The sequence below is a fragment of the Phodopus roborovskii genome, unplaced genomic scaffold (genome assembly GCF_943737965.1).
Source record: "Phodopus roborovskii unplaced genomic scaffold, PHOROB, whole genome shotgun sequence".
In the NCBI taxonomy this organism is placed as follows: domain Eukaryota; kingdom Metazoa; phylum Chordata; class Mammalia; order Rodentia; family Cricetidae; genus Phodopus; species Phodopus roborovskii.
The window spans coordinates 2,611,354-2,635,279 of NW_026126541.1; the positions used below are offsets into that span (position 1 = coordinate 2,611,354).

Below are 23,926 nucleotides of genomic sequence, written 5' to 3' on the forward strand. Positions count from 1 at the left end.
TCTCAGCAGGCCACACGCAGCGCAGCACACGTTCTACAGTAACTACAAAGGAGCATGGCTCCGAGATTTACACTCAACACTTTCAGACACAACCTCCTCCCAGCTTTGATACACTTCCAAACACTAGTGAAAACATCCTTTCTAGGAGTCAGGACAGACAACTGGGAAGAGTATATGATGTAGGTCATTCTATCCTCCCCAAGTGGGGAACTTCTTTTACGCTCAACCAACACTGTCATTAAGAGGACAAGAGGTAGGCAGGAGCCCCTGCCTATGGCTGGAGATGCCCCGGCCTTAAAGATCTGTAGACACACGGAGGTATGAAAGGCCCCAGATGACCACTGTCGACAGACACTTTATGATTGGAATTAAGACTAAAGTCAAAGTAAGCACTTTTGCCTAGCAGAAACAGCATGAACCAAACCAAGTCAATAACCTGAACACGTCTTTCAGTGTGTTGACATGAGGTAAGCTACAGTAAAGAAGGGCATAGGATGTTTAGAAAGGACCCTGGACGATGGTATCTTCTCCTTTCTTGTCCTTTAGAAAGCACACAAGGACCTCTTAAGTAACAAGATAAACTCATTAGGTAGATAGAAACAGAAAACAGAAAACAGCTCTAGGTGTCAGCTCTGGGACGATTTTGAGCCTTGTGTTTACCCGGGATCTAGCACTCAGGTTGACTGTAGGATGCAATGCTCAGGTGTGGAGCAGCTCATCAACTCCGGGAAGTTGCTCTTCCTGAAGGCCCTTCTGCGCCAGTGTCTGAAAGGCAAGCATGCAGTGCATACTTATAAAGAAAGTGAATACAACAATCCAGCGACACACCCAGCCCAAACTCATTTCTTAAAATGATCAAATGAAATTTACCTAAACTTAACACAGCAATAGTTCATGGGATTTCAGGTTTTCCAAAGTTATTACAGAAAATATGAATCAAAATGTAACTGTAACAGTTTGTAGAAAACAAACATGATACAAAAGGCAGTGCATCAAATTAAAACTGTGTTTAGCACACCCTATGCAGGTCTGTGTTAAGATGCATCATAGCAAATACTATGCTCACTTCTAAGTTAGTTACGGGCAGTGCTGAGGTCATGGGAGTCTGTAGTATAAAGTGTAGGATTAGATCCAGTGAGTGTGGTTTGTGCTTTTAGAAGCAGAGACAGTGAGCACTAGACAGGCTCCAGTACAGCCGTCCCCTCTGGACTGTTTGGGAGAAAGGACAGAAGGTCCCAGTGTGTTAGAACTCAGCGAGAAGCAGCTCCTTGATGACAAGCTTATGGAGCTGGTCTTCCGGGAGCTCAAAGCCTCCTGGTTTATACCTGAACTTTACTTTCACTCACTTGCTCCAGGGGCTTTGCATTAGCGCAAACCGGGGCAGTGTGGGCTTACCGACTCCAGGAACTGTGTTTCTGCTTGGAGCACTTTCCAGGTGTTTTCCATTTCATCTTCATTATAAAGCTCTAACTCCTGTTTAAGTCTATTTTAAAGGAAAATCACTCCATTAGTTTCATATTAAGCTTTCACAATAATTTTATTATATATAGAATGGCAGGCTTTGTAGCCTCAAAAATATCATAAAGTATCAAGATCAGGTTAAAACCAGAAATATATAGGAAATTTAACCCTCTCGGACTCTATAAGGACTATATATATAAAAAAATTAGAGGAAAACTCCCATAAACAAAGAAATGTAGGAAATGTTTTCCAGAAAATAAATTGTACTAGTATAAGGAAGGCATCCTTGTGGGTTAGTGTGACAGGTGCAGAATCAGGTTTCCATGGCAAGCTGAATGCACGGAACTCATTTGCTTCTCCGATACTAACTCAAAATTAAGTTTAAAAATTTCTTGTGACATTTTTCTTTTGCTCTAAATTTATGTAATAGTTATTAATTAAATATAATAATGTTACAATAAAATATATTAGACTGGGAAGTATCAGTGTTTATTTTTATCAATATGTACTTAAATTCTGGAATAACTTGTTGAGTAAACAGGCTATTTTTGTCTGAATTCAGTGTGGAACGTAGAGAAGAAGCACTCTTTCATCTCAGGTATAATGAGTAATATTTTTATCCCCCAAAGAAAACATCACCCAAAGCACTGAACTGTGTGAGGGGCGGAGCACCAGAATGTGCTCACAAAGCTAAGCAACTCAGCAGCAAGATGACATGCTCAGAGGGAAGGGGCTTAGATCAGCTCTGTGCCAACAAGAGGCACAGAAAGCTTTGATGGCAGCCTCAACATATTTAAACCCGTTTGCCTTCCACAGATGGAGAATAGATAACAATATAGCAATCAAAAAATCACCAAGCACACCGGTAAGAATATCCAGTATAAGTCAGCAGAGGCAAAAAGCAGATTATACCCGAAAACCTGGGAAACACACACAAAATGGGCACAACATAAGCTTAACAGAACCTCTAAGTCTTAACAGGCTGTTTATAAAAGCTATCCGGTGTCTAATAAAGATGTGGAATGGCATCAGCTGTGTAGCTAGTGACACGCCATGGAAAACACAGCAGTCAGTAAAGAGCTGGGCCACGGCCCTCAGGAGGCAGAGGCAGGCAGAGCTCTCAGCGCCAGGCCAGCTAGAGCTGCACGGTAAGATCCAGTTCCACAAGGAAGGAAAGAGAGGAGGGAGAGGGGAAAGAAATAGGAATTCCAGTGCCCTAGTCACCCCCCCCTGCTTTTTATTTCACTTTTAATCCACATCTTTACACTTAAGGTTTTGTGGGGTTTGGGGTAGGAAGCATTTATACCTGTATTACTCTGTAATGTGGAAATCCCTTCTTTTTTATCTGTCATGTTACAACCATTTACATTTAATGTAGTTGCTTATATGGTGGGATTTAAAATATAGCTATTTTCTAGTTGTTTTCTGTTCATCCTGTAGATTCCTCATTCCTTTCCTTTCTTTCTGTATATAATGGGGCTGCTTATTATCTCTTCTATAGATTTTTTATTATACCTACTTTAAAATTTTATACAGCTTATACTTGTTTATAACATAGACTCAAAATTTGTATCTATTAATACTATTGCATTTACAAAGAAAAATGTTACAGCCATATATTTCAGTTTCCTCCAATTTTATTCTATTATCATCACAAATTTCCTATATAGTATACATCTAAAATATAGTGCTAATATTTTTCTTTGCCCTTTTATTTTATCTCGTAATCTTGTAAAATGACTTACAATCATAAGGGAGCTTTTATTTATATTTGCCTTTGTCCAACTGTTTCTGGAACTAACTCCACCTTCCTATTTGGAATCACACCCTTCCTCCTGAAAACTGCTGTAGCCCTCCTCTGCTTCCTGCATATTCTCTCTTTATGTCTGTTTTTCAGAGATGTAAGTATGTGTACACAAGATGAATTTCTTCAGACACTGCTTGGTGTAGTCTGAGGTCTTTGTATTATGTTTAAAAGTATTCTGTTTTCTCTATAAAATGTTCTGCTGTGACTCTCAGATATGCAACACTGTGGATGAAATCTCAAATGTACTAGGCTTACTTTTTAAAAAGGACTTTAGAGGCTGTGTGGCATGTCATGCTCTTTATACAATAAGTATACAAGAAGACAGGACAACTGGAGTCCTTCAGAGATTTGCCAGTTTGACCAAAGAAATCTTCTTAACAAATAGGAGCCCCCTCTGCCTTCTTTCCTCATCAGTAGCTTAAACCACAGCACAATTCAGACCCAGGGACCCACCTGCGTCCAGGCTGTAAGGGTTCAGGCATTATACTGGCCTGCCCTGCCACCTGGAAAAATGGATTCAGGCAGTACCCTGGTCAGTCCAGGTGCAAGGAATCCCTCTAAAAGGAGACCTCTGCCAACTTACGATCTCTTTCTCTCTCTCTTTCCCTCTCTTTCCTGCTGTTCCCCTGGGGAAGACAGGACTTTTTCTCGTCTCCCTTTTCTCTTCTGTCCAAAGGGTCCAGGCCCTCACCCAGACCCCTGCTTTGGCAGCCATGACAGGCTGCAGAAAATACCCAGCAAGACATAGGTCTCTGACTCAGCAGAAACATGTGCTGAGCCCCTGTCCTTGCCCTAATCACTAGGAAGCCAGATACCCTGCGTGTGTCAAGGAACCACTCATTAGCTGGCAGGCTCTGGATATGCTTTACTGGTAACATTGGAATGCCCATGAGAGCAACCACTCTGGGAGGGCCTTTAGACATAGCAACTCTGTTGCTGCAGCAGCTGACCAATCAACACGGGACAGGTTGCCCAAGCCCAGAGGTGCACCAATAATGAGACTGTTGCTATACAACTGGGGGGCGGGGAGACAGACACTCCCCTTGCTCTACACTAGTCCATGCCCTGCGGCTGCTCAGGGTCCTCCTGCTTCAACCACTGTGGTGGATGGATGGGGAACTCGAGTTAACTGGTAACATTAAAGACTCTCTGTGTTTACATTGGATCGGGTCTCTTGGTGATTTGGGGGGATCAGAGTTTGGGCACAACAATATCACATTTAAGTAGGGTAATAAAACATAAACTCAGCTGGGAAGAATGCCCCAGTGTGAAGCGAGAAAGATGACGACGACGGAGATAAAATCAGGTCAAATGTCCCCAGGACATGAAGGTGCCTTCCCCACTCCTCTCTGTGAGAAACACTACTCAAGGTCCAGGCCTCATAGCCGGACAGACTAACTCCAGAGAGTATAACAAAACTCTGAAAGCCGATGGCTTGCTTGCATATTATTTTGAATGGAAGGGTCTTTTTATGTTTTAAGCTAATGACTTTCATTTGTCTCTCTAGTGCTCTTAATTAAAATTTCTTCCTTCTTGTCTATAAAGTTTAAAACTCTTCCATGTGAGTAACCATAGTTAAACGGGAAGCATTTTCATCTTGTCTTGTTTTTAGAAAGTTTTAAAAGAACTATATTATGAACAATAGAAGTCAGATAATCCCAGATGTTGTAATTTAGTGTAGAGTACAAAACTAAGGACAATGGCAACTTCTTTCTAAAGCAGCCCCAACATTACCCAACCCTCCTGAAGATAAAATATACTGCGCAAAACATGCAAAGCAAATCCAACAGCACGATGAGTGGATGCTGCACTACCATCCATTAGGGTTTATTTATTCAAAGAGTGAGGATGCAGCTCAATATTACAATTCTATGAACTGACCTTACTAATGCTTCCAAAGAGAACATTCAGAGTGCAGAACCATCTCTGCTTGGTTTGATAGACCTTAAATCCCATCTATCACCCACCTTCTCTGAGCATCTAGGTTCTGTGAGTCAATAGATTTGCTTCTAAAATTAAGGTCTTATCCTACCTAATACATTCACCAATCTGCTAACTCAGAGACAAGGACACCCTGTCTCACTGAGCTTAGACATCTAACCCTCTAACGTCTCAATGTAAGAAAATCCCTATTTCTTTGGGTTGTTGGATATCCTATGCTAGTTCCTTCTAGTGCAATTGTCCAGTGTTATTAATGTGAAATCCTTAGTATATCTCTCTACCAAAACTGAAAACAATCTTAATTATTTGAAACAAATATGATTATCTTCTATGGTGCTAAAACCACTTTTGAAATACAAAAATTTATCCCTGATAAGAACATTGAAACAATAAAATTAATAAGATACATTTTTTTATACAACAGACATTTATGCTTGGCCCCATGTAAGAATATTATTTGTTGGCTGAGGTCAGCGTTAGGGACACTTGTCAATTAACTTTATTTTTTTTCTTCCTTTTTTCCCCCAGATCTTATATCTTTATTTTGTCTACAGCAATTTTAATGGTATGAACTAAAATATTAAGAAATTTCTACAAAAAATAACTAAATGCATAAGAGCTGGAAGTAAAAAAGGAAAAAAGCATCAATTTTTCGATACAATCATGTATATGCAATCAATGAAAATAAGCACAAAGAAAATAATTTTGGAAGTTGGCAAAATATAAAATTAGCATACCCAAATAAATAGACTTTATTACCATCAATAATGATGAAGATGCCTTGTTCTCAAATAGAAAATCATAAAAATGTTAATAATTCCAACTTAAACCCACTAAATATGATCACAATAAAAACATAAACATGTTTTATCACTCTTGGTATGAGGCAAATTTATCTTTAGGTTCACATAAAAAAAAACCCAAAAGCATTCAAAAACCTCTCTAATGTTTAGAAACAAATGCCAGCTACCTACTAAATCCCACTATTAACCTAGGATGACTAAGCCATGCAGCACTGCATACAAAGTAGTAGGTGAAGAGACAGACAGGGAGGAAGAAGGCGGCACCTCAGTTTCCTGGCGGAAGAAGACGGCTTTTCAATAAATCATGTTGGGACACAGGACAACACCCTCCAAATGGATGCAAAACTAAATGGATCTCAAAGGCAAAACTGGATCTATATTTCACAGCATATCCACTCTACCTGGATCAAATATTTATATGTTAAAAAAAAAAGCCATACAAGACAAGACAGAAGTATTGCTAAATTGCTGTATGCCGAAGGTGTGGGTAGAGCTTTAACTAAACTTAAACAAATGTGATTTCATTTAAAGGAGAAACTCAATTCGAGTTAAAGTTTTCTATAGCAGAGACCACATGTACAAAGACTAACAGGAGATGGCAGTCTAGAAGAAAATACCTACACAGCCAAATCTCCTAACAGATAAAGACATTTTCCAAACTAGGTAAGAGCAACACTCAATAGAAATTGGGACGGTACTAAAGAGGCAGCTCGAAGAATGACACACAAATGTTCTACTTAACTCATGACAAAACTTGCAAATGTCTGACTCAGGGATGCTGGCTCTCTCCCAGTGAATGGAGCATCACATATTTGAATACAAATACTATTGGTGAGGCAATGAAGAAATAAATGTGCTTAAGCATTAGCCAAATAAGATTCAAAATGGTGAAACCTCAATTGGGAAGAACAAAACACAATAAATTTGCCTGTTTCCTTGAGCCCTGCCTTTTCACATCTAGTAAAATAAAGTACAAGACAACATAAACACAAACATGATATGTAAGTCAAAATATTAAAAACAATCTTCCTATCCATTCATATGGAATTGGTTAAAGAAACCATAACATACTCATTACAGATGAGTATTATACAACCATAAGAATGAAGATGATCTCTTTCAACAATATGAGTTAATTCTAGCATGAACTATTAAATGATAGGCAGTACGATGCAAAGACTACATAAGCCGTGTTAGTTCTTGCTTGTCCATTTATTTCTGTAAAGGAAACACAGAAGGATAAGCCAGAGCTAATGAAAATGGTCATAGGCAACGGGAGCAGGAATGGATGGAAAGAAGGGAATCTTCTGTCTGACTCTTCACATTACTTCAACTCTTGAATCATCCTGATGATTTCAATATCTATCAGGTAAAATTCAGCCAACATAGCTAAGGGGAAGAACCATTGCTGCCTGACATAGAATAAGGCTTGAGTTAGAGGCTAGTGATGTGGTTTGGTGTAGAGCACTTGCCTAGTACAAGCCAAACCACAGTTCCTATCCTAAGCAACCCTGGGAAGAAAAGCAAGACCAAACCAGATTAATAAAGCAAGGAAACTAATTCAAGAAATGAGCAGAAATTCAGTAGAGACAAAGATTCTGAAGAAAAATACTTGGAAAGGAAAATCTCAATAAATGAAATAAAAAATTGAGTGGAGGATGGGCATTAAAGGTACACACCTTTAATCCCAGCACTTGAGGGCAGAGGCAGAGGCAGGTAGATTTCTATGCTTTTGAGGTTAGTCTGCTCTACATATGAGTTCCAGGCCAGCCATACCTGCATTCTGAGCACAGTCTGTGTTCAGGGCAGATGGTCCTGGGCTGTACTAAAAAGCCAGCTGAGCATGAGCCTGAGCAAGCCAGCAAGCAGTGCTCCTCCGTGGTTCCTGTTTCAAATTCCTGCCCTGACCCCAGCAGTGACGGACTAGGAACTGGAAATGTGAGCCAGATAACTCCGCTCCTCCCTAAGCCATGTTTGGTCAGTGTTCATCAGAGCAGCAGAGATGAAAATAGAACAGTGTGTTTCTCTGTTAATTTTCACACTGTAGGTATGCACCACCGTGGTCAGCACACTATGTCCCAGCTCAGTTTACTTTAAAGAACCCAGGAGCAATTCAGTGGTGACACCATGCACAATGCCCTGCACCTTCCACCACCAGTCACTGAGCAAGGAAAGATCTACAGGCATGTGTACAGCCTGATTCTATGGAGGCATTTTCTCAATCGGAGTTCCCTCCTCTTAGATGATCCTAGCTTGTGTCAAGTTGACATAAAATTCGCCAGCACAGCTAGACAACATTCCTCTCAATACTGCTACTTATTCTAAATATCCTGCGAGCAGCTAAGGACATGTTTATAAAAATACACATGGCCATGACTGTATAAAACAGGCAATGGCATTTACAACATGAAGCTCATCAATTCAGACTAATGTGGAAAATGACTGCAACACCTAAACAGACAATGAAGCAAACCATCAGCATTGAATGTGGTCCCATTGAATGTGAACCTGACTATTCAAAATACATGTGAACACACATGCATCCAAATGCTTACACACGTGGACACAGACAGAAAAATGCACAAACCCTAATAGGATGCTCACAAAATGTTAATAAGTTGTTATGCTTCATGCATCAGGGCGACCTTTACACTACTGTAGTGCTTACATGTTTCTTCAATCAAAATATCCTACTCTCATAATTTCAATGTGCATACATATTTGGGATATGTATATATGTATGTGCATCTGCTGGAGAGGGTGAGAGATTTTAACCCCATAATTTGTTGATGTATCTTATAATTCCAGAACCATCACTGTGCCCTCTCTGACCAGCTGGACTGGATGACCATGGAAGGGGCTTCCAAGTGGCTTTACTACTGCTAGAAATGTGCTCAGAGTTTCTCAGTAGCAGATGCAGATTAATTTTTTGTGCATTTTTCATTGCAGAATCCACATTATCTTTTAAGTATTCAGGGTGAAAATCTCATGTTGATTTTGCAGATTTCTTCTATTACAGCTTCTTGTTGTACATAACACATACAAATACTGGTTATGTAAGATATAAAATCACTCAGAAAAGAATTTTTATTGGTTAAAAATGCCTGAAATACTTAAAGTGGCCTGTTTTGATATTTGTACTACTTAGAGTGAAGAAGTAGGAGGAGAAGGAGAGGGAGAGGGAGGGGGAGAGGGAGGGGGAGAGGGAGAGGGAGAGGGAGGAGGAGGAGGAGAAGAAGAAGGAAGAAGCAGCAGCAGCAGCAGCAAACAAAACATTTTAAAAAATGAACAAAAACCACCCTCTGCCTAACTGAGAAACAAGAAGTGCAGAGTGGACAAACACATCTCCTCTACTGCTGATAGAACCAGCTCTAAAGAACCTAGCTTGATCTGAAGGCAAGACTTTCTAACCCTGAACCCTGCAATTGGACTAATCTAACCCCTCCCATCCTTAGAGGTGCCACTAGACCCCCAGGTTTCTCCTATGGAGTTCTGTAACTTAAACCCCGAGGGTGCAGATGCACAGAGGAATGCATCTCTGACACAATCCAAAGAAAAATGACTAGGAATGGCGATACCCTCATACTGCCCACCTCTGGCAGAGTCATTCCTCCATAGTGAGCCACATAGCTGGACAGAGGGGAGATGTGAGGTTAAACTAGCTACCATTCTTTCACTGAAGACAATAATCAGAAGTGCAAAGAAATCCATTTCAAATGATCTTAGTCTAGCAGTCACAACACACAATGTCTGTGTATCAGCCCGACAACACATGAAGTGTTTTCACATTTTTTGCAGTGAAAATTCAATAATATCCAGGCTCTATCACTGGGGCAAACGTGTGTTGGGCACCGCACACCTGGACTGTGCTATGAAGAAACACGAGGAGTTCCCAGACTGGTGAAACAGATGGACAAACACTACAGCACACGAATATAACACAACTATAAGCACTGAGAACTGGAGAGTAGCAGAAAGCTTTCGGAATTCATAATTCATCCATTTCCCTCTATTTATTGAACGCTAACATCTACCACAGCTTTAAACTGTAAGTAACACCGGTGCCCAGAGTAAACAAGATTCTTCTTACTTGGCACAAAGTTTAAATGGACACTGACAAAATGATGTTTATGATTCTAAGTCACAGAATGAACTATAAAAGGAAACTGCAGGATGCTCCTGGGAAAAATAACAGGTGACATGATTTTGAAACAGGACAGAGGATTGTCTAAAGAAATATTTTAGCTGATACCTAGGAAGGGTCACTGCTCACCAAGCATAGGTAAGCAGGCAGGTAGGGCAGGGAACTGACAGCTTGGAGGGGAAGGAAAACAGTGGTTACAAAGGTCTTTAGGTGGATGAAAGATTAGCAGGTTTGTGGTAGCACAGCAAGAAGGGGCCATATTGAGGTCATTTAGGTCACAAGGACTTTAGGCTTTATTATGTTCATTAACTTCGGTAAAAGGAATGATGGGATTCAATTTACCACAGATTGGAGGCTACCAGAGTGCGGCAAGGCAAGCAGAAAAGCAGAAAAGGGGTTGTGACTGAGATCTGGTGAGAGAGACGGAGTGGTAGCTTGAATGTGGGTAAGAGCGATGGAAACAGAAGTGGAGAAGCTCAAGAAACCTCCGATAGCGAGAAGAAGCAAACTGTGGAGGTGGAGTGGGGTGGGGAGGCCAGACCAAAGCCTACAGAGTGGGTTCAGAGCTGGAGACCAGAGCCTACAGAGTGGGTTCAGAGCTGGAGACCAGAGCCTACAGAGTGGGTTCAGAGGCTGGGGACCAGAGCCTACAGAGTGGGTTCAGAGCTGGAGACCAGAGCCTACAGAGTGGGTTCAGAGGCTGGGGACCAGAGCCTACAGAGTGGGTTCAGAGCTGGAGACCAGAGCCTACAGAGTGGGCTCAGAGCTGGAGACCAGAGCCTACAGAGTGGGCTCAGAGCTGGAAACCAGAGCCTAGAGAGTGGGTTCAGAGCTGGAGACCAGAGCCTACAGAGTGGGCTCAGAGCTGGAGACCAGAGCCTGCAGAGTGGGTTCAGAGCTGGAGACCAGAGCCTACAGAGTGGGCTCAGAGCTGGAGACCAGAGCCTACAGAGTGGGCTCAGAGCTGGAGACCAGAGCCTACAGAGTGGGTTCAGAGGCTGGAGACCAGAGCCTACAGAGTGGGTTCAGAGCTGGAGACCAGAGCCTGCAGAGTGGGTTCAGAGCTGGAGACCAGAGCCTACAGAGTGGGCTCAGAGCTGGAGACCAGAGCCTACAGAGTGGGCTCAGAGCTGGAGACCAGAGCCTGCAGAGTGGGCTCAGAGCTGGAGACCAGAGCCTGCAGAGTGGGCTCAGAGCTGGAGACCAGAGCCTACAGAGTGGGCTCAGAGCTGGAGACCAGAGCCTGCAGAGTGGGCTCAGAGCTGGAGACCAGAGCCTACAGAGTGGGTTCAGAGCTGGAGACCAGAGCCTACAGAGTGGGCTCAGAGCTGGAGACCAGAGCCTGCAGAGTGGGCTCAGAGCTGGAGACCAGAGCCTGCAGAGTGGGTTCAGAGCTGGAGACCAGAGCCTGCAGAGTGGGCTCTGAGGCTGTCTCTTGAAACCTAACTCGAGGTTAACTACTGGAGAGGAAAGGAGGAGACAGGGAGGCATGAAGGAAGGCCTATGCTGTGCTCTTGAGAATCACAAATCAACTATGAGGGCTTTAACTCTGGGTACATAGCAGCTACTAAATACCGTAGAATGCACAGGACCAACACCTAGAACAAGGATAATCTGGCCTAAATTTAAAGTAGTGCCAAGTCGTGGAAATTCTGCTATAAAAGTAATATCTACCCTGAAAAAGATAATATCTGAAAATTTAAGAAAAATGCTAGTAGGGAATGCAATATATGTTTAAACATATGAACATTTAAACTTTCCCACATTTACAACTGAATTTACGGTTCAGTTCTCTGAGAAGGGCAAAACCCTTACATTCAGGGATGAAGGGGAGAGCACATCCAAAGCCTGAATCAGCCCCACAGTGTCTCAAGTACAAATCCTGCAGCCGCCCCCACCCCTACTCCCCCACACCCCCGATACTCCCACACCCCACACTTTCTGAGTCATGTCTGGACTTGCCCAAACTTGTGTAAGTATGTCCAAACATGATAGGATTGAACCTCGGCCGATTAAAAGTATACTGATGTAAGTGCTGCTTGTTAATCAATTATGCATGAGATAATCTAACTGTCCCTGAAACCCCTGCACACTCCACACCCCTCTCAGGACTGTCAACATTTGTGCAGGTGCTCAACCCAGATGCTGCAATAAATGCTCTGTCTCTCTCTCTCTCTCTCTCTACATACATATATATATGTGTGTGTGTGTGTGTGTGTGTGTTGTGTGTGTGTATACATACATATCTATGTATGTGTGTATATAGCTTTATATGCAGTTATAGTTATAGTTATAATCCAATATTAAGATATAATCAGCTTAATTTTCTACCTTTTGATGATCAATAAATCTAATATCATTTTCATCTTTAATTTCTTGCTATTCCACTAATGAGAAGTTGATCTTTTTTTCCAAAAGTCCTAATTTTCAACACTTTCATTTTCTTTACAACTAGGGATTTTTAATAAAATGCTCTTCTACAGGAAAAAGCATACATACAAAGATTTAAGATGTAAACTGATAAATGTTGGCATCTCATTAGTAAGTACTAAAATGAGGAATGTAGCAGACACACACACTGATGTTTCTGTCGCCATGTGTCTTTACATTTTCTCACAGCTTTGGGAGTTTCACCTTCCCTCAGGGGACGGGACATCATGGGCTCTGCCATTTAACAAGTGTAAGAAGCCAATGAGCAGAGGTCATCACAGAGACTAACTCTCATCCACACATTGCCCAAGAGCCTGATATTTGAGGCTCCTAAAGCTTAACACAAAATTAAATTGAAAATATTTTCTCAAGTCTCCTACAATGGTGACCAGGGGCAATACACCGTTAATATGAAGCATTTGTTTAGCTCTGGTGGACATATTTCCTATGTGATTTATGTGGAAGCAAGCTCCATTGACTTCTCTATAGGCTGAGTAATGGGGTTGACTTTTCTATGAATCCCAGGACCTTCTTTAAAACAACACCAGCCAAGGTGATCACAAAAATGTCAATAATCATCAAAAAGGTTTTTAAAAATCTTAAGAGACAGTAGGTTGTGACTGTAGAAACATTAACTATTGAGATGAGAGTAATAGTCTATGAGATAGAAAGTAAACTTGAATTCCCCACACACCCCCCCATGCCCTGTGCACTGTGCACTGACATGTAGCGTGTTCTGGCCAGGGAAGGGTTTGCCTGTCAGCAAGTTTCAGGACACACACAATTGCAAATGCAGTCTTTGCTGGGGCTTCAAAAGCCTGCTCTCAGCTTTGAACTGAAACCATTTCACATTTTAAAGCACTATTGGCTCTTACGTGCAGACATAGAAGCAAATGCTCACCTCAAGCATTCAGCATCATGTTGAGGCTTTTCCTTGACTTTTATTTTTTCTGCCTCTAGATATTTGGTGTTACAGATGGCTTCAGTCTCTTCATCTTTAAGAACTAAACAATTAAGAAAAGTTTTATAGTCATTTAAGAATTGAACAAAGAAGATATCTTTAGTCTCTTATGAAAACTCTTGCTTTCTGTTTTGCATGTCAAACATACATGAGAATTATTTTTATTTTCTAATTTAATATAGCAATTATGGGCACAAAAGATCTTCACAGAATTTGGATGTAACAAACATCACCTCTAGCCAGGCCTGGTGGTGCAGGCCTAAAATCCCAGCTATTTAGGAGGCTACAGCAGGAGAGATGCTAGTTCAAGACCAGGATGGGCAATGTAAGCCCTTTCTTCAAACAAAAAATAGTAGAAAGAGTTGAGGTTACAGCTCAGTGGTAGAGTTCTCCTAGTAGTTTGTGTAGGCCCTAAACTCAATCCCTACAACTGGAAAAACAAAACAAAATAGACAAAAAAAAAAAAAAAAAAAAAAAAAACAAACAAACAAAAAAAACCTTTAACAACAAAGAATTCAGTTGTGTATTCTATCCATTACTTGTACAGAACAGCAGAAATACCACCTACCAGGATACAGGGTATTGTGTCATTAAATAAAAACCCAATGCAGTCATATGCATACCACTGCCTTGGCTAGCAGGATAAAAAGACTCATGACTCGAATACTTTTAGAATACCTTTAAGCTTTTTCTGGAGAGTAAATAATTCTTGTAACAGTTGACTTTTTTGTCTTTGTAGTTCCTGTAAGTGGCCGTTGTCACATTCCATTGACTTCATTTCTAGGAACAAATAGTTTATCATTAAAAGGTAGCAAAGAATGAACTTATTCAAAAACATTAACAACATGTGCACCGAAAACCATCACGGATAAGAGACAACAAAGACAGGACTAAACAGAAACAACCCCATCCCTGAATCAGAATCAAAGCTTTTACACTACCCAAATTCCCCAGAGCAGTATACACATGCCGTGCCATCCCCATAAAATCTCTAACAGCATTATTCACAGAAACATAAAATATAAAATTGAAAATATACAGAGATAAATAAGGGAAAGCATTCAGGCTTTGGAGTTTTTAAATATAGCATCAATGACTAACATTTTGTTACTCAATAAAAATCGAGACAGCATGTGGTCAATTTAAAGTCCCAACTGCATTCCCTTGATCACCTAAGGAGCTCTCTTTAGTAAACTAACCAGCATGCATTAATCACCAGTATGATAGGTAAGTTAGGCTCACCAAAGGGGATGCAGTGTAGATGGAAGCTTCTGTGCCGCTTGGTCCTGCAGACATTTAGTCCCAAATACACATGCAGAAGCCTATATTAATTATAAACTGTTTCGCCAATGGCTCGGGCTTCTTATCGACTAGCTCTCTCTTAATTATTTACCAATTTCTATTAATCTGTGTATCTCCACATGGTCTTGGCTTACTGGTGATGCCCAAACATCTTGCTTTCTCGGCAGCTACATGGCGTCTCCCTCAAGACTCACTCCCTGTGTCCTCTCCCCAGCCTTCTCCTAGTCTGGAAGTCCCGCATTTACTTCCTGCCTGTGGCTGAAACAGCTTCATTCACTAACTAACAAATGCTGAAGAACATCCCTCATCATCTTCTCTTTTATAAATACAAAGGAAGGCTTTAACTTTAACAAAGTAAAACTATATATAACAAAACAGCTGCCAAGCTAGAACTATAGTTAACAATATTTAGTTCATTTACATTTGGCAAAACTTAAAGAAAATATTTTGTCTATCCTATCTTTGAGTCTGAAGTTTTATATGCAGTTTATCTTTTATCATAAGTATGGAAAACCACAACATAACTATCTGTCTTCAATGCCATCAAAGATCCCAGAAGGATAATATATAAAATGTAGACGTGACAGAGGCATTTTGCTGCCTGGACAGTGACCCAAAATTCCTCTGTAATGTTGGGGCATCCATCGTCAGCTCATAGGGCCAGAATGTCTTGCAGACTTTTCTGTGAAGCAGGAAACTTGAAGGACCATCCTGTCCCTTGGCAAGTTCAGCAGTCACTTTCCTTTGTAACTTGCTTGTCCAGCTTGGACAGCGTACTTACTGCCAGCAGTTGAGGGCAGCTCTTTGTCCAAAAGTCCAGTCTTGCCATATTCAAGGCAAACTCAGTCATACTGAGTTTCTTCGTTACCCATCTTCCTCTCTGATGTAATTGGTGTTGTGTCTCATTGTCATAAAAACCCTTATAAGCCATTTTAAATGCTATATTTTGTAGGTCTTTGAAAGGTTTTGAAGAATATCTATTTGAAATATATCTCTGTATATCTAGAAAACCTAACTAACATAACTATAAGTTTTGACTATTATAGGTGACTACTTAATTATACATTGCATTTTTAAAAGAGCTGTATAAACACTATACATAAACAAGAGTAGAAATATACATATAACAAAATTGACCTTGAATTTGTATCAATGCAAAACATTCATTTCTATATCATATTATATTTTTCTCTTTAGAAAGAGATTGACTATGATCATTAATCATTTATAACTAACCCTGTCAAAATGAAAACTAACATTTATAAACATTATTTGGGAATTTGGTCATAGTTCTCTCCAAACTGCTTTTTGATGTTTGGGGACACAATCAATCCCAAGGGGATCCTGAGAAAACCCAGAACCAAGGGCAAATCCTGGCTGTAGCAGTCTGCGAGACTCCATGATCTCAGCTGTGCTATATGTTTCTACACTCTGTTGTGATCTCTGCAGGATCACAAGCCAGCACATTTCTTCTTATGAATATCTAAAATCATGTTTTCACATTATTTTTCTAGTCATCCAGTTTTTTGTGGTTAGATGGAGATTCTAAGAAATTGCTCTTTTGTGATCACCAGTGGAAGCTATCTATCTACACAGCATTCCTATCAACCGTTCACGGGTCTCTTCTAGACATTGCAAGTTCCTCAAAACATGACCTGAGCCTCAGCCACCCTTATGTCTCTGTTAGGAGTAGTTTTCCACCAGCTTGGTCCCACAGCAGTGTCAGCCCCAAATAACACACTGGGACTCTGTATTAGATATAAAGCTGTTGGCCAGTTACTAGTGTTTCTTATTGGCTAGCTCTGCCTTAAATAGTAGCCCATTTCTATTAATCTAAGCATTTCCATGTGGTCTTATCTTACCAGGAGAGAGATTCCAGACCTCTTCTCTGAAGGCTCTACATCTTGAATCTCCTCCACTACATCTCCCAGAATCCTCCTTGTCTCCTAGTCCCGCCTGTCTTGCCTTCCTATTTGCCAACAGTGCTTTATTCATTAACCAATAAGAGAAATTTATTTACAAAATGACATCTCCCATCAAACCTCAGTTCTTGTTTCTGGCATATTATATCACAGCACATAACAGTCCACAAGAAAGCATATGCAACCTAAAGTAATAATTGTCTTTAACTATTTGTTTCTACAGGGTAGATGTCTCAGAGGTTAAGAACATTTGTTGTTTCAGAGAACCCAGGTTTGGTTCCCAGCATCAACATGGCAGCTCATGACCATCTATAACTCCAGTTCCAGGGATCTGACTCCACTTCTGACCTCTTCTGGCTCCTGAATGCATGTGGCACATAAACAGGGACAAACACACACACACACACACACACACACAGAGAGAGAGAGAGAGAGAGAGAGAGAGAGAGAGAACCCACGCTGTTTAAAATGTGTTTCTATTCATTAATTAAGCAGAATTTCTATCCCTCTGCTTCATTCATAATGAAAAACACAAAGGAAAATACTAATGGCTACATGATGACTCCGGGACACCATGTAACTCTTATGACTGACGAATGATAGCCCAGCATCTTTTCAGCATCATCAGACAACAGCTTTGTAACACTTAAACACGAATAATGGAGACATTTTGGATTTAAATGTTCCTGAGACAGAGGATGTGCTGTTTCAGTCCTCAATCACAAGGCTAAATAATTTAAAGTTTTACTTTATTTCCCAATTTAAAAATAGGTGTGAGGAAGTACACACAACCAGGCACACAGAAAGAAAGATCTTGTACAATGCAGGGGCCTTGGAAGACTGAAACCCAGTCAATCCTTGATGGACAGGGGTTGTAAGGGTCCTTGGGAGGTCTTCCTCATAAACAGATAGTTATGGACTATCTGCCACCCTGTGTAAGCATGTGCTGGTCTGGTCTCAAACACGTCCTAAAGAAAGAGATGCCTATAAAGGTACAAGAAGTTAACACAACAAATGGATTAGGACAGAAAAGAAAGTTTCCCTGTCACATAATAATGAAAACATTAAACATACACAACAAAGAAAATATTAAAAACTGAAAGGGGAAAAGGCCAAGCAATATATATAAGGGCAGACCTATTAGAATTATACCCGACTTTTCAATGGATATCCAAAAAGTGAAAAGGCCCTGGTAAGATGTCTTGCAGACTAAAGAGACCACAGATGCCAGACTGGATTACTATACTCAGCAAAATTTCCATCACTATACATGGAGAAAACAAGACATTCCACAACAAAATCAAATTCAAGCATTATCTACCCACAAAATGAGTCCTATAGAAAGTGCTAGAAGGAAAATTTCAACCTAAGGAGATTAACTACATCCACAAAAACATAGGAAATAAATAATCTCACACCAGAAAAATCAGAAGAAAGTAACCGTGCCCATGTAAGAGTACATTCTGGGTATTATGCTGTACAAACACACCAGCAGCAGCAGCAGCAACAACAACAACAACAACAAAATAACAGGAATTAACAATCATTGGTCATTAATATCTCTCAATATCAACATATTCAATTCACAATTAATAGAGACAAGCTAACAGAGTGGGTGAAAAGGCAGGACCCATTCTTTTGCTGCATACAAGAAACTCTCCTCAACATCAAAGACAGACATTATCTCAGAGTAAAAGGTTAGAAAAATATTTTCCAAGCAAATGGAAGCAATAAGCAAGCTGATATAGCAAATTTTTAATATCTAACAAAAATAGACTTCCAACCAAAGCTAACCAAAAAAGATTGGGAACACTACATATTCAACAAAGAAAAAAAATCACCAAGATGAAGTCTCAGTTCTGAACATCTATGTCCCAAACACAAGGGCACCCAAGTACATACAATAAACATTACTGAAGATAAAATTAGACATTGACCCTCATACATTGTAATAGGAGACTCTTATCAATGGGTAGATAATACTATAGGCAAAAACTAAACAGATAAATACTGGAGCTAACAGATGTTATGAACCAAATGGATCTAGCAGACAGCTATAGAACATTTCAGTCAAACAAAAGAGAATATGCTTTCTTCTCAGCCCCTAAGAGAACACTTGGTCACACAGTAAGTCTCACCAGATCAAACAGACATAACCCCCGCCGTGTCCTATCAGACTACCATGGGGTAAACTGAACTTCAACAACGACAGAAACAAGAGAAAGTCTGCACACCCATGGAAACTGAATGACTCTCTACTAAGTGACTACCGTGTCAAGGAAGAAATAGATATTAAAGCCTTCTTAGAAGTCAATGAAAATGAAAACATGACATACCAAAACTTATTGAACACAATGAAAGCGGTGCTAAGAGGAAAGTTCATAGCACTAAGTGCCTTCATAAAAAATTGGGAGAGATCACATACTAGCAACTTAGCAGCACACCTGGAAATTCTTACAACAAAAAGAAGCAAATGCAACCATGAGATCAGCGAATACAAATTGGAAAGGAAGAAGTCAAGCATCTTTATTTGCAGATGATATGATATATATACGTGACCCCAAAAATTCTACCAGCAAACTCCTGCAGTTGATTAACACCTTTAACAAAGTATCTGCTGGATACAAGATGACCCACCCCCCAAAAAATCAGTAGCCCTCCTATACACCCTTCACAACAGCCACAAATAATAAAAAATATCTTAGAGTGGATCCAACCAAGCAAATGAAAGACCTATGTACAAGAACCTCAAGTCTTTGAAGAAAGAAAATGGAGAAGATATCAAAAGATGGAAAGATCTCTCATGTCCATTGATCGATAGAACATAATGAAAATGTCATTCTTACCAAAAGCAATCTACAGATTCAACACAATCCCCATCAAAATCTCAACACAATTCTTTACAGATCTTGAAAGAATAAAATTCAACTCATATGAAAAAAACGAACAAACAAACAAACAGGATATCTAAAAATTAATCCTTTTCCATAAATAACCTTTTTGTTGGTATCACTATTCCTGAATCCAAGGTCTACTACAGGGACATAGTAATAAAATACATATAGTATTGCCATTTTTAAAAAAAACTGAAAGACGGATAACAGAATCAATTTTAGACCCAGACATAAATCCACACACCTGTGGATACCTGATTTTTGAGAAAGAAGCCAACATTACACAATGGAATAGAGAAAGCATCTTCAACAAATGGTGCTGGTCTAACTGGAAACCTACATGGAGAACAACACAAATAGATCCCTGTCTCTCACCCTATACAAACTTCAAGTCCAAGTCATCAAAGACCTCAACATAAATACACATCCACTGAATCTGATAAAAGATAAAGCAGAATATAGTGTTGACACAGGAGACAACATCCTGAACAGAACACCAGTAGTACTTACACTAAGATTGATAGTTAAAAATTGGGATCTCATGAAACTAAAAAGCTTCTGTAATGGCAGACTACAGAACTGGAAAATATTTTCACCATCCCCACATCTGATAGAGGCCTACTTTCCAAAAAGTATATAGAACTCAAGAAACCAAATAACTCAATTTAAAAAAAAAAAGTACAGATCCTAAACAGAGAATTCTCAACGGAATTATCTCAAATGGCAGAGTAACACTTAAAGAAGTACTCAACATCCTAAGCCATCAGGAAAATGCAAATAAAAACCACTCTGAGATTCTGAGATTCCTTCTTATACTGTTAGAATGGCTGAGATCAACAAGACAGCTCATGCCGGTAAGGATATGGAACAAGGGGGACTCTCCTCCATTGCCCCTGGGAGTTCAAACTTGTACAGCCACTTTGGAAAACAATATGGCAGTTTCTCAGAAAATTGGGATTAAATCTACCCCAAGGTCCAGCTATACAGCTATACCACTCTTGGGCATACACTAATAACACTACATTTCAAAGATAAAATGAATACTGGAAAACCAAGAGAGTTGTCATTAGGTGAAGCAGAAAGTTTTAGGGATCTAAATGTCGAAGAAGTCACTTTACCTGTAGAGAGCCCATAATCGTGAGAAACCCACTTAAAATACAGTGGTGCTTAGAGAAATAGTAGCAACAACAGTCAAACACAATTGAAGCACTTTTCACCTCCCTTCCTCTCTCTCTCTCTCTCTCTCTCTCTCTCTCTCTCTCTCTCTCGTGTGTGTGTGTGTGTGTGTGTGTGTGTGTGTGTGTGTGTGTGTGTGAAGGTTCATGTACATTACATCATGTATGTTGTGGTGGTCAGAGGACAACCTGCCCAACGTTCATTTTTCTGACAGGAAGGCCCAAGGTTAAGAAGATATCAGTTCTTCCTAAGTTCATTAATAAATTTAGTGTAACTCAAAATACAAGACACCTTTGAACTTCACTTTTACCAAAGAAAATATATACATAATAATCCATATAAAAAGCAGTTATCAAATTACGACATGAAACTAAAACAGAAAACAATCAGGAAAAGAGACATACACAAATATATACATAATATTAAAATATAACAAATATAGACATTTAAAATGTCTGGAAACAGACACACCATGTAAAAAACAGTATTAAACAGCTCGCCAGTCATTTGGAAAAGGCTAAAGTGGGATTCCTAACTTGTTGCAGTGAAAATTTCTGTATAGATGGAAACTACAGATAGTGAAATTGAAACAGGGCCAGCAGGATGGCATTGATCTGGGGAGCACACAGTGGAGAGAAAGCCAGACCCTGCAACCTGTCCTCTGACCTCCTACATGTCCTGCTTTGTGCATGACACACTTCACACACATACACTAACTAAAGTGTAATTATAACTTTTAAAATGAACATGAAGATAATGTAAGAGCCAGTAATTGGAAGAGCCAGTTTAATTCTCTATAGTTCCACTTACCAATGATTACTCGGGAGTCTGAGGCTGGGGTGAATATCTGCTAGCTCAGAGAGGTTGAGGTCCCTCTTTACCAGCGTCTCTCAGAAAGAGAGTGTCCCTTCCATCACTCCAAACTGAAAAGGACAGCCACACTCGAAGTCCCTCCATACTCCTTCCTGTGTGTCTCACTATCCATCTTCCAGACTCCCTCTGACTCTGTGATTACTTTCTGTCAATTAGTTGCTGGCTCCACCTCCTGACCCAAGGTTGATTTTATTTAATTAATGCAAACTTGGAGTTCACAGTGTGATCATATACCCTGAAACACAGTTATAGGTAAAATCTGAAGTTGAACAATAAAGGCAGACGCGATGGGATGCATGGCAGAGCAAGGCTGGGGACAAAGCCCCTCCTCTAGGGAGATGACCGTCATCAGCATAAAACTGTCATCAAACACTTGCTGAAGACTTTGTGAGAGCAGAAGCAGGAGGAGCAGGTACCATCGAGGCACGGCTATCAAACCTGTGCTTCTGGGAGAAGACACACAGTGGGAGCACTCTGACAGGGATTGCGGTACCACAGACTTTTTTTTCTCTCTTTTAAATTTCAATTTTAATGTTCCGCACAATTCCATGAGTTTGATAGTGATCAACTCTGTGAAGCTAGCCCTAGAAATAAGAACACACCTTTACATCAACACCAAAAGATCCCTTGTGACCCCTGTATCCATTTCCTTTAGGTTCACAGTGTGGAATGCGTACAGCTCTGGTTACATGAGATCCCTCCGTGGTGTATATTACAAGTTTTGTCAACTGTTGTCTAGCTATTCACCTATGAATATACAATTATGTGCAGTCTTTGGCTACTGTGAATTAAATTTCCAAAAACATTTGTGTTAATTTTTCTGGCACATCTAGTTGTGGTGGAGTGTATGATAAATGTATATTTAACTTTTAAAAAATTGCCAAACAATTCCTGAAAGGAATTTTACCATTTATTTTCTATCTTAATACTACTATGTGGTTTCAAATGTTCTTCATTTTTCTCAACACATGACTTGGTCAGTCTATTTAATGTTGATTAAATGAATGCAAAATGACAGCTCACTGTATTTTAATTCATATCTTGGTCATGACTGAAAATGTTGAATCCTTTCCAGTGTGTTCACTGGTCATCAGTTCTGTACTGTTAAGTTCAAATCTTCCCCTGCTATAACTGACCTTGTTGCCTTCTCGGTTTGAAGATGTGAGAGCTCATTATTTTCTGAGTAACAGCCCATGTACACACATCACAAATGTTTTATTTCCAGCCATAGTCTGTCTTCATTTTCCTAACTTTTTTTTCAATTTATTTTTACTTCTAGTGTGTATTTTTCCTCTGATGGTTCACATTTCTAGTTTTGAAAAGGGTGAAACTATTTTATACGTATTTATTATTTATTTATAATTTATTTATTATTTATGTATGTTCATATGCGTGCTCATGTGAGTTGATGTGAACTGTGTGCATGCAGGTGCACCCACAGCAAGAAGACATCAGATCAAATGAACCCAGAGGGGTAGGCAGCTGTGAGCCTCCTCATGTGGGTGCTGAGAACCACACTGAGGTTCTCTATAGGAGGAACCGGCAGTCCTAACGCTGAGCCATCCTGCCAGTCCTGGCATTTCCTGTTTCTGTTTTCCTCAGGACATTCCTAAATGTGGTTTGTTACGAATATTTTTCCCACCAGCCTGGTCCCACTGCCACATCAGCCCCAAATAACACACAGAGACGCTGTACCAGATACAAAGCTGTTGGCCGGTTACTAGCCTTTCTTATTGGCTACCTCTGTCTTAAATATTAACCCATTTCTATTAATCTAAGTGTTTCCACATTGTCTTATCTTACCAGAAAGAATGTCCGGACCTTTGCTCTCTCAAGTCCCTACATCTTGAATCTCGTTTACTACATCTCCCAGAATCCTCCTTGTCTCCTAGTCCCGCCTATCTTCCTTCCTATTCACCAACAGTGCTTTATTCATTAACCAATAAGAGAAACATATTTCCAGAATGACTCTCCTATCATCTCTTCTTTTCTAAATAAAAAGATGGGTTTGAACCTTAACATAGTGAAATATATAACAAAACAGTTATCAAATAAGAACCACAGTTAACAATGTTCAGTCCATTAACATTTAGTAAGAGTTAAAATATTTCATTATCTATCCTATTTTTGTGAATCTAAAGTCCTATATTTAACTTATCTTTAATCCTAACTAAGGAAAACTATAACCATAACTATCTGTCTTCAACTCCTT

At 39.9% G+C, this 23,926-nt stretch overlaps 1 protein-coding gene across 1 annotated transcript in view; it reads right to left on the reverse strand.

Moving 5' to 3' along the window:
• Positions 1–699: 699 nt before the first annotated feature.
• Positions 700–23,926, reverse strand: part of Ccdc172 (coiled-coil domain containing 172) — a 45,505-nt gene continuing 22,278 nt past the window's right edge. The window contains exons 5-8 of the mRNA XM_051200021.1: positions 14,226–14,327; positions 13,488–13,590; positions 1,396–1,483; positions 700–765 (exon numbers count right to left, since the gene is read on the reverse strand). Of these exons, the coding sequence (XP_051055978.1) occupies positions 700–765; positions 1,396–1,483; positions 13,488–13,590; positions 14,226–14,327 (359 nt within the window). The remainder of the gene's footprint in view (positions 766–1,395; positions 1,484–13,487; positions 13,591–14,225; positions 14,328–23,926) is intronic.